General features: G+C 49.2%; 1 protein-coding gene across 2 annotated transcripts in view; it reads left to right on the top strand.

Annotated features, from left to right (window-relative positions):
* LOC140207752 (CD209 antigen-like protein A) overlaps positions 1-12,003 on the top strand; it is a 33,653-nt gene that overhangs the window by 17,259 nt on the left and 4,391 nt on the right. For both annotated transcript variants that reach the window (XM_072276311.1, XM_072276308.1), the window contains exons 4-5: positions 517-668; positions 9,002-9,114. In XM_072276311.1, the coding sequence (XP_072132412.1) occupies positions 517-668; positions 9,002-9,114 (265 nt within the window). The remainder of the gene's footprint in view (positions 1-516; positions 669-9,001; positions 9,115-12,003) is intronic.

Here is a 12,003-nt window from a genome sequence, read left to right as displayed (position 1 = left end):
ATCCCCTCACCCCTCTCTCATCTCAACCCCTCACCCCCAACCTTTTCCTGTCCCACCCTAACCTCCACCCCCCCCCACTTTCTCTCCAACCTTCCCCTCGTCTCCTCTCCCCCTACCCTTGGTCCGACCCTCTTCCTCTTCCCTCTCTGCCACCACACTTCCCTTCCCCTGCCTCTCCTCATATCCTTTCCCCTATGCCTCCCATGCCACCCTCTACCTTCCCCGCTCCCCCTTCCCCCTCTCCACTCTCTTTCCACTTTGCTGCACCTCTCTCCCTCCCCCCCCCATTCGAAACCCTCCACCCGGCGTACCCTCTCCCTCCCACCCTCCCAGTAGGAAGGGAGAGCTGCAGTGTGGGAGGAACAGGTGGGGGGGGGGGAGTGCCACACTGTGGGAAGGGCAGTGCCAAGGGTATTTTGCCTGTGCGAAGGAGGCCACCCCATTGGCATTGCCTCCCCCCACTCCTGTACGTTGCTGATCTGGCCTGCTTTGTCGTTCTTCCCACCGCCCTCCCAGACTGCACCACTGAACTCTGCCACAGGTCCTGGATGCTGTTTGCAGGCAACTGCTACTTCTTCTCGATGAGCACCTTGGGCTGGGAAGAGAGTCGGCAGGCCTGCGTCACGCTGGGCTCTGAGCTGGTGGTGATCCGAAGTGAGGAGGAACAGGTAGGAACCAGAGGAGCCAGCGGTGTCCAGCATGTTCAGAATCAGGTTTATGGCCACCAACGCAGAGGATGCGGAAATCATTGTTTTGTGGCAGCAGGAAAGTGTGAGGGTCGGTAAATTCTGGGATACGCGGGACACCCCATCTGGCACCAACAATCATTCCACGATCAAAGTCACTTGGATCACATTCCTTCCCCCATCCTGATGTTTGGTCTGAACAGCCACTGAACCTCTTGGACCATGTCAGCGTGCTTTTATGCATCGAGTTGCTGCCACATGATGGGCTCGTGTATCTGCAACTCAGTGCGTAAAAGCATGCAGACATGGTCAAGAGGTTCAGTGGCTCAGACCAATGATGAGAATGGGGAGGAAATGTGATCTGAGTGACTTTGACTGTTGGTGGTTTGACTATCTCAGAATCTGCTGATCTGCTGGGATTTTCATCCATAACCGTCTCCAGAGTTTACAGAGAATTGTGCAAAAAACAAACAAACAAATCTACTGGGTGTAAGGGCCTTGTTAGTGAGAGAGGTCAGAGGGGAATGGCCAGGCTGGTTCAAGCTGACGGGAAGGCGACAGTAACTCAAATAACCACACGTTACAACGGTGGTGTGCAGACGAGCATCTCCGAACGCACAGCAGCTCGAACCTCACAGTGGGTGGACTACAGCAGCTGAAGACCACGAGCATACCTGTACACTCAGTGGCCATGTTCTGAGATACAAGAGATGCCGAATAAAGTGGCTACTGTGTGTAATTCAGAATCTGGTTTGTTATCACCAAATAATGATTCTTTGTTTATTGTCCTGAGGCAACAGTACGGTGTGCAGGCATAAAATTATAATAAGAACTACATAAAAATGACTAACTAGTGAAAAAGATTGCCAAATAGTGGATACTGTTATGCGTTCATTGTCCGGTTGTAAATCTGAGGACGGAAAGAGCAGTTCCTAAAACATCGAGTGTGTGCCTTCGGTCTCCGTTACCTCCTCCTCGATGGCAGCAATGAGAAGAGAGCGTGTCCTGGGTGATGGGGGTCTTTAAAGGCCTTTTGGAGACATGGCCTTTGGAAGGTGTGCTTGATGGTGGGGGTGGGGGGCGTGTCAGTGTTCATGATGGAGCTGGCTGTCTTTGTAATCTTCTGCGGCTTTTTCCAAGCCTGCGCTGGTGCCCCTCCCCACCCCGCCCAATACCAGACAGTGGTACAACTGGTTCGAATGCTCTCCACAAAATAATCTGCAGATGCTGTGATCAAAGCAACACTTTCAGTACGCTGGATGAACTCAGCACGTCGGGCAGCATCAGTGAGAAAGGGCTGAGGGGTTCCGGCCCGAAACGTCGACTCATCGTTTCTAACTGATGCTGCCCGACCTGCTGAGTTCATCGAATGCTCTCCACGGTACATCTGTAAAAGTCTCCTCGAGCCTTTGGTAACATCCTGAGTCGTGTTCATGGGCTCATTGTCTGTTCAGAAATCTTATAGTGGAGGGGAAGGAGCTGATCTGTAAATGCTCAGGTTCCCTGTACCTCCGCTCTGATGGTGGTAATGACAGAGGGCCTGTCCTGGGTGGGGAAGGAGCTTAATGCTGGATGCTGCTGTTTTGAGGCATTGCCTTTTAAAGGCGTCCTCGATGGTGGAGAGATGAGTGCCCATGATGGATCCACAGACACGAGACATTCTGCAGATGCTGGAAATCCAAAGCAACACACACAAAATGCTGGAGGAACTCAGCAGGTCAGGCAGCATCTCTCGAAAAGAGTAAACAGTTGTCGTTTCAGGCCGAGACCCTTCATCAGGACTGAAAAGAAAGAAGAGAAGTCTGATTCAGAAGGTGGAGGGAGTGGAGGAAGAAGTACAAGGTAGTGGGTGATCGGTGAAACTGGGAGAGGGGGAGGAGGTGAAGTAAAGAACTGGGAAGTTTGATGAAAGAGATAAAGGGCCGGAGAAGGGGGAATCTGATAGAGGGTAGAAGACCATGGGAGAAAGGGAAGGGGTAGGTAAGGAGGTAAGATAAGAGAGGAAATAGGAATGGTGAAGGAGGGGGAAAATTACTGGAACTTTGAGATATTGATGTTCATGGAGGTTACCCAGTTGGAATATAAGGTACTGCTCCCCCAACCTGCTTGTCACCTCATCGCGATAGTAGAGGAGGCTGTGTCAGAATGGGAATGGGAAGCAGAATTGAAATGGATAGACACTGGGAGATCCTGCTTTTCCTGGTAGACAGAACATGGATGCTTGGTAAAGCGGTCTCCCAATCTACGCTGGGTCTCTGATATACAGGAGGCCACACCAGGAGCAACAGATACAGTAGATGGCCCCAACAGACCCAGAGGTGAAGTGTCAGCTCAGCTGGAAGGACTGTTTGGGGCCCTGAATGGTCGTGAGGGAGGAGGTGTAGGGGAAGTTGTGGCTCTTGTTCCGCTTGCATCGGAGGTGGTGGAAGTTCTGGAGAATTACGTGCTAGGTGCGGAGGCTAGTGGGTGAGAACAAGAGGAACCCTATCCTGGTGCGGCAGTGGGAAGATGTGGCAAGGGCAGCATTGATGGTGGAGGAAGGAAAGGCTCTTCCTTTGAAGAAGGAGGACAGCTCAGTAGTTCTGGAATGAAAAGCCTCATCCTGAGAACAGATGTGGCAGAGATGGGGGAATTGAGAGAAGGGGATGGTATCTTTACAAGTAACAGGGTGGGACGCGGTATAGTCCAGGTAGCTGTGAGAGTCAGTGGGTTTATATCAGTAGGTAGACTGTCTCCAGAAATGGAGACAGAGAAATCGGGAAAGGGGAAGGAAGTGTTGGAAACGGACCAAGTAAGCGAGACCCGACGCAGACTGGAGACCGCTTTGCTGAACATCTACGCTCTGTCCGTCAGAGAAAGCAGGATCTCCCAGTGGCCACACATTTTAGTTCCACATCCCATTCCCATTCTGACATGTCTATCCACAGCCTCCTCTACTGTAAAGATGAAGCCACACTCAGGTTGGAGGAACAACACCTTATATTCCGTCTGGGTAGCCTCCAACCTGATGGCATGAACATTGACTTCTCAAACTTCTGTTAATGCCCCACCTCTCCCTCGTACCCCATCTGTTACTTATTTATTATTATTATTTTTTTCTCTTTCTTTTTCTCCCACTGTCCCTCTCACTATACTCCTTGCCCATCCTCTGGGCTTCTGCCCCTCCCCCTTTCTTTCTCCCTAGGCCTCCCGTCCCATGATCCTCTCCCTTCTCCAGCCTCGTATCCCTTTTGCCAATTAATTTTCCAGCTCTTGGCTCCATCCCTCCCCCTCCTGTCTTCTCCTATCATTTTGGATCTCCCCCTCCCCGTCCCACTTTCAAATCTCTTTCTGTCCCTTCTTTCAGTTAGTCCTGACGAAGGGTCTCGGCCTGAAACGTCGACTGTACCTCTTCCTAGAGATGCTGCCTGGCCTGCTGCGTTCACCAGCAACTTTTGTGTGTGTTGTTATCAATACAAAGCTAAGTTTTCTTATTTCCGTTCCCAAACTGCCTTTTTACTTCAGAGTTTTTTCAACAGTGGCTTTCTCCTTGCCACTCTCCCATAAAGCTGTGACTGGTGAAACACCCAGGCAAGAGTTGTTCTATGTGCAGTCTCTCCCATCTCAGCCACTGAAGCCTGCAACTCTTCCAGAGTTGTCATCGGTCTCTTGGTGGCCTCGCTCTCCAGTCTTCTTCTTCTTGATCTGACTTTTACTGATGGTTGGCAGCCAACTAAAAGGTGCATTACCGCCACCAACTGGACTACAGTGTGGTGTAGAGAGCTGGGAAATAAAACCCTCACTAGTTCTTTATGAAATGAAAACTAAATTACCACAAAAAGCCCTATAGGTTGTAAATAATGAAAGACAATATTGTGAATTCAGTTCAAGCCACTTCCATAACTTAGTGAAGTTTTTAAATGAAAACATTTAACCCCCAAAGCTAAGAGTGCAGCCCGCGTTTGCTTTTCTTCAACCTTATTGGCTTCACAATGCAAAAGAATGTGTTCAACTGTTTCATAATGACAGCATCTACACACCCAAGAGTGATATTTTCCAACAAGTTACAAGGAATATTTAAGCATAGGATGCCCAATTCTAAATCGAGTCAATATAATTCCTTCCCCTCTTGTCATAAGAACTAGGAGCAGGAGTCGGCCATCTGGCCGGTCGAGCCTGCTCTGTCATTCAATAAGATCATGGCTGATCTGACCATGGACTCATCTCCACCTACCTGCCTTTTCCCTGTAACCCTTAATTCCCCTACTATGCAAAAATCTATCCAATCTTGTCTTAAATATATTTACTGAGGTAGCCTCCACTGCTTCATTGGGCAGAGAATTTCAGATTCACCACTCGCTGGGAAAAGCAGTTCCTCCTCATCTCTGTCCTAAATCTACTCCCCTGAATCTTGAGACTATGTCTCCTAGTTATAGTCTCCCTTACCACTGAAAACAACTTTTCTGCCTCTATCTTACCTATCCTTTTCATAATTTTTTATGTTTCTATAAGATCTCCTCTCATTCTTCTGAATTCCAGTGAGTACAATCCCAGGCAACTCAATCTCTCCTCATAGTCTAATCCCCTCGTCTCTGGAATCAACCTGGTGAACCTCCTCTGCACCGCCTCCATGTCCTTCCTCAAGTAAGGAGAGCAGAACTGCATGCAGTCTCCAGGTGCGGCCTCACCAGTACTCTGTACAGTTGCAGTATAACCTCCCTGCTCTTAAATTCAATCCCTCTAGCAATGAAGGCCAACATTTCATTTGCCTTCTTGATAGCCCGCTGCACCTGGAAAACCAACCCTTTGCGATTCATGCACAAGCACTCCCGTCCCTCAGCACAGCAGCATTCTGCATGTTTTTTACCATTTAAATAATAATCTGCTCTTCCATTTTTCCCTCCAAAGTGGATGACCTCACATTTACCAACGTATACTCCATCTGCCAGACCCTTGCCCACTCACTTAACCTATCTATATCTCTCTGCATCTTCTGCACAATTTGATTTTCCACTCAATTTAGTGTCATCAGCAAACTTAGACATACTACGCTCGGTCCCCCTTCCAGATCGTTGATGTATTTCATGAACAGTTGTGGGCCCAGCACTGACCTGATGGATCCATTTTCCAGATGCCTCACTATTTCTTCAATGGTAGTTTGAAGCATTTTCCTAAACTACAGATCTTAAACTAACTGGCCTATAAATACCTGCCTTTTTCCTACATCCTGTTTTCAACAGAGGTGTGACATTCACCTTCTTCCAATCTGCTGGGACCTGCCCAGAGTCTGGACAGTTTTGGTAAATTATCCCCAAAGCCTCAACTTCACTCTGCTATTTTCCCCCTTCCCCCATAGACGCAACGCTTTTGTGTATTCTGTAAAGGTGTCTCCCCTGGTGCCCGTTATCCCATAACTCTTGCCATACTCCCCTAATTCTTAGCCCCACCAACCCCTTGATTTGCTAAGTGGAAGTTCTATGCCGACAGATGAACTTAAAAAGAGTTTTTTGGCCAAACAATCAACCCCCTCATTCCCCTCAACCCCTCTATCTGCAGGCACCCATAAAAAGAGATATGTAAACCAATACTTTGAACATGAAATAAAGTTTGAAGAGCTTCCAGCAGTAAATCCGACCTGCTGCTAGAGTGAGACGAGTCAAAACCGAAAAAGAATCTGAACAAATTATAACTTTGCAAGGACAAATTTTTTCCACCCACTGTGAACCCAAAATGATAGCAACTAGTTTTTCTGTTTATACTGAGAAATGGGTAGAAAGATGTTTCTTTATTGTTACCTGTAATTCAGGCACAAAAACAGCCTCACCGATATTCAATTCCCCTTCTTGCTTGGTCGCTCAGGTTTTGAGGACGGCCTGCTCTGGGTATATTTACACCTGTGCCATACTCTTTCCATTTTTGATGATTGACTTAACTGTACTCCAAGAGATATTCAGTGACAGGAATTTTCTTGCACCCATCTCCTGACTTGTACTTTTCAATGACCTTTCTGCGGAGTTGCTTGGCGTGTTGTTTTGTCTTCATGCTGCAGCTTTTGCCAGGATACTGATTCAGCAGCGGTTGGACCCTCGGATTACAGGTGTATTTTCACTACATTCATTTGAAACACCTTGACTGCACACAGGTCTCCAAAAACAGATCCTCATTTAACTAACTTTGTGACTTCAGAAGTCAATTGGCCGCACCAGCGATGATTTGGTGTGTCATATTAAAGGGGGTAAATACTTATGTAATCAATTATTTTGTGTTTTATATTTGTAATTAATTTAGATCCCTTTGTAGAGAGCTGTTTTCACTTTGACACAAAAGTCTTTTTCTGTTGATCAGGGTCAAAAAGCCAAATTAAATCCACTGTGATTCAATGTTGTAAAACAATAAAACATGAAAACTTTCAAGGGGGGTGAATACTTTTTACAGGCACTTTTGCACAGTGCTGTACGTGATGACATATATATGCTTTGATCAGATAACTAAATGTGTGGCTCAAAGACTGGTGTGGAAAAAGTAGGTTTGAATTTGTAGAACATTGAAAAGGAGGGGGGTGTACCAAAGGAACCCGGACCATTCTGAGACAAGGGTCCTGGCGAATCACTTAACTAGGGCTGTGGATAGAGTTTTAAACTGAATAATTGGAATCAGGATGTTTCACAAATAATAACAGACTGCAGACTAAAGTGTCACAGCTACAGGGAAAGTGCAGGTGGACAATTTTGGCCTGAAATAACTATAGGCTACATATCAGTAAATTTGAATCCCATGATGGCAGCCCATGTGAGTGCAGTTGAGAGCTCTCACCCCGGATCTTCCAGAGACACCCCTCCGCTCACTGGGTGTTAGTTGCAGTTCTGTTTCTGGGGGTGGGGTGGGGGCTGGGTGCTGGTACCATATTCAGCTTCACTGTGGCTTTGTGGAGCCCGGCCCTGCGTGAGGCAGCACGTCTTCTGTACGGCCTGAGGGAGGGTGTTCTGTAGGGACGTTCTGCAGGCAGAGCGGCAGCAAGACGTCCTGGGCCTGGCCCGAGCATTACCCCGGCTGACAGGGTGCCGCACGAGTCTTAAGTGGGATTGAGTTCAAAAGCTGTGAGGGAAGGTTGCAGCTCTGTGAAATTCTGGCTTGCTGCTTTCGGCTCTGGTCACCTCGTTATGGGAAGAATGTGGAATTTTTACGGAGGTCACGGAGCTTTACCGGGATGCTGCCTGGATTAGAGAGCATGTCTCATGAGGGTAGGTTGAGTGAGGTCGGGCTTTTCTTTACGCAGTGAAGGAGGATGAGAGGTGAGGAGTACAAGGTGACAAGAGGCTTCGGTCGAGTGGATGGCCAGAGACTTTTTCCCAAGACGGAAATGGCCAATACGAGGTTGCATAACTCACAACTTGGACATCGTTTTCTCTGAGTGCTGTGTCCGAATGGTGAGGGTGATTATGGTCTCGTAACCATGCTTGTCCTTGGCAAGTTGTTCCGCAGAAGTGGTTTGCTGTTGCCTTGATCTTGGCAGCGTCTTTACCAGACGAGCAACTCCCCAGCCATTATCAATACCCTCCAGAGGTTGTCCGCCTGGTGTCAGTGGTCGCGGAACCAGGACCTGTGATGTGCACCGGCTGCTCACAGCTGAACCCAAGGCCTCACGTCCGATTGGAGGGCAGCGGAGGGGGGGATTGGAACTAAGCGGGTGCTGCACCTTGCCCGAGGGTGACCGGCAGGCCAGCGGAGCGAAGGGGCTCCTTTGGTAGAGACGTATCTCCACGCCACCACCCGTACAAGAGGGCCAGATCCAGTGGACAGCCAGCACCATGTTCCCAGGCTGGGAATGACTGGTATCGGAGGGCATAATTTCAAGGAGTATAGAAGAGATGTCAGAGGTAAGTTTTTTTTTCTCACACAGTGTGGTGGGCGTCTAGTACGCCCTAGCAGGGGTGGTGGTAGTGGCAGATTCATTAGGGTCATTTAACAGTCTCTCAGCTAGGCACATAGACGTGAGGCGCTCAGTGAATGGAGTGAAAGGCTCAAATACGGGAAAGTATCACAATATTGTGGGCCGAAGGGCCTGTACTCGACTGTGCTGTTCTGTGTTTTATGTACAATACTTAAGGTGTATGTATTTGTCTCTGGCGTCAGCAGTTAGTAGTTTCACCGGCGGCGAGGAGGAGGAGGAATGCAGGACATTTAAAAACGAGGGGTGGGGTGGGGAGGGGGTGATGGGGCTGCGGGGCATCAGTCCCTCTGTCAGCATCGCTCAGCCGTCCCGTCCCGGCCGCGATCGCTGGTGGGGTAGCCTTGCAGTAGAATGGCCTCCTTTCCTTCTGTCTCTGCCATTACAGCAATTTGTGGCGGAGTACAACGCCAGCCGCGCCTACTGGGTCGGAATCAAGGACAACCCGCTGGAATTGACCTGGACCTGGGTGGATGGAACTGTCCTGCAAGACGACTTAACGTGAGTCACGGGCTGAGCCGCTCTGCGGGTATCCGCCCAGGAACACAGAACAGGACAGGGACAGGGCCAGGTCCTTCAGCCCAAACTCATTAAACTAGTAACTCAATGCCTAACTCATTAAACTAGTAACTGAACGCCTAACTCATTAAACTAGTAAGTCAATGCCTAACTCATTAAACTAGTAACTCAATGCCTGTGTGAGCACGTGGCCAAGTGGTTAAGGCATATGTCACTTCGAGCCCCAGCTGAGGCAGCGTGTTGTGACCTTGAGCAAGGCACCTAACCACACATTGCTCTGCGACGACACCGGTGCCAAGCTGTATCAGCCCCAGTGCCCTTCCCTTGGTCTGGTTTTCTCCCACGTCCCGAGGAGTTGTACAGGATAGAAACACGCCCTTTGGCCCATCGAGTCCATGCTGACACAACCTCCTGCCTTGTCGCCCGCCTCCCCCTGCACCCGACTGTCCACGTACCCATCCAAGCTTCTCTTCAGTGTTACAGCCGAGCCCGCACATCGACGGGTTCCACCAGCAGCTCGTTCCACAGTCGCCGCACTGTCTGAGTGAAGAAGATCCCCCCTCAGATTCCCCTTAAATGTACATCACCTTTCATCCTAAACCTGTCACCGCTCGCCCTGGGGGCAGGGGGGAAGCCTGCTTTCATTCTCTCCATACATACCCCTTGAAATTCTGTATCCCTCTGTAGGATCTCCCCTCACCCTGCTGCACTCCAGGGAGTAAAGGCCTCGAGGTCAGCACAATATCTTGGGCTGAAGGACCTCCACTCTTCTATGTTGTGTTCAGCTCTGCTCCGCGAGTCCCGGCATCCTCCTTGTAAGCTTACTCTGCACTCTTTCACGCTGACAGGTACCCTTCCCGTAGGCAGGTGATCAGGACTGCACACAATTCCCCAAATTCGGCCTCACCAATGTCTCGTACAATTGCAGCGGAACATCCCAACTCCAGCACTCAGTGTCCTGATTTATGAAGCTGATGACCAGTGTGCCCGAAGCTATCTTTAGGACCCTATCTCCACTTACAAGCCGTTAAGGATCTTTATTCTACAGTACACCCCAGAATCCTAGCCGCCATAGGGAGGCCTTGTAAACTCCACTGAGACAGCACTGGAGGTGACGGGCTGGGGTGATTGTAGCTGGGGTCTCCGGTGAAACTCTGCCACGTACGTCCGGGGGTGAGTGCTGGCTGCTGTTGGCTGGTACCAACCCGTCGGGCTGAAGGGCCTCATCCTATGTTGTGGGAGGGTCGGGCAGGAGTTAAGCATACCCGAGTGCACTCTCCCTCGGAGTGCCTGAAATCCATACAGTTAAACACAGAAAACCTACAGCACAGTACAGGCCCTTCAGCGCACAACGCTGTGCCAAACATGTACGTACTTCACAAATCACCGAGGGTTACCCATAGCCTCCTATTTTTCTCAGCTCCATGTACCTATCCAGGAGTCTCTTCAAAGACCCTGTCGTATCCGCCTCCACCACCGTCACCGGCAGCCCCTTCCACGCACTCACCACTCTCTGCGTTTAAAAGAAAACTTCCCCCTGACATCTCCTCTGTACCTACTTCCAAGCATCTTAAGACTGTGCCCTTTCGTGCTAGCCATTTCAGCCCTGGGGAAAAAGCCTCTGACTATTCACACAATCAGTACCTCTCATCTTATACACCTCTACCAGGTCACCTCTCATCCTCCGTCTCTCCAAGGAGAAAAGGCTGAGTTCACTCAACCTGTTTTCATAAGGCATGCTCCCCACTGAGCACAGTACTCCAAGTGGGGTCTGACCGGGGTCCTATATAGCTGTAACATTACCTCTTGGCTCTTAAACTCAATCCCACGGCTGATGAAGGCCAATGCACTGTATGCCTTCTTAACCACATAGTCAACCTGCACAGTAGCTTTGAGTGTCCTATGGACTCCGACCCCAAGATCCCTCTGATCCTCCACACTGCCAAGAGTCTTACCATTAATGCTACTAATAGGTCAGCACAACATCAAGGGCTGAAGGGACAAGTAGTATGTACAATGATCTGCGTTTAATGTTCTAAATATAGACTTGACCTGCACAGCCGTCTGGGGCATTGGATTCTACCGATTCACCACCCTGTTGTTAAAGCAATTCCTCATCGCTATTCTAAGAAGACCCCCTTAAATTCCAAGGCTGTGTTCTCTGGTCCCAGACTCTACAACTATAGGAAACATCCTCTCCACGTCCACTCTAGCTACTTATTTTAATATTCGATACGTTTCAGTAAGATCTCCGCCTCACTCTACTAAACTACAGTGAGTACAGGCCCAGAGACATCAAACACTCCTCATACAATGAGATCCCCCTCATTCTTCTAAACTCCGGCGAGTACAGGCCCAGAGACATCAAACACTCCTCATACAATGAGATCCCCCTCATTCTCTAAACTCCAGTGAGTACAGGCCCAGAGACATCAAACACTCCTCATACAATGAGATCCCCCCCTCATTCTCTAAACTCCAGTGAGTACAGGCCCAGAGACATCAAACACTCCTCATGCAATGAGATCCCCCTCATTCTCTAAACTCCAGTGAGTGCAGGCCCAGAGACATCAAACACTCCTCATACAATGAGATCCCCCTCATTCTCTAAACTCCAGTGAGTACAGGCCCAGAGACATCAAACACTCCTCATGCAATGAGATCCCCCTCATTCTCTAAACTCCAGTGAGTACAGGCCCAGAGACATCAAACACTCCTCATACAATGTGATCCCCCTCATTCTCTAAACTCCAGTGAGTACAGGCCCAGAGACATCAAACACTCCTCATACAATGAGATCCCCCTCATTCTCTAAACTCCAGTGAGTACAGGCCCAGAGACATCAAACACTCCTCATGCAATGAGATCCCC

Source organism: Mobula birostris, chromosome 13, assembly GCF_030028105.1.
Source record: "Mobula birostris isolate sMobBir1 chromosome 13, sMobBir1.hap1, whole genome shotgun sequence".
NCBI lineage: Eukaryota > Metazoa > Chordata > Chondrichthyes > Myliobatiformes > Myliobatidae > Mobula > Mobula birostris.
This window is presented reverse-complemented; position numbering and strand designations above follow the sequence as displayed.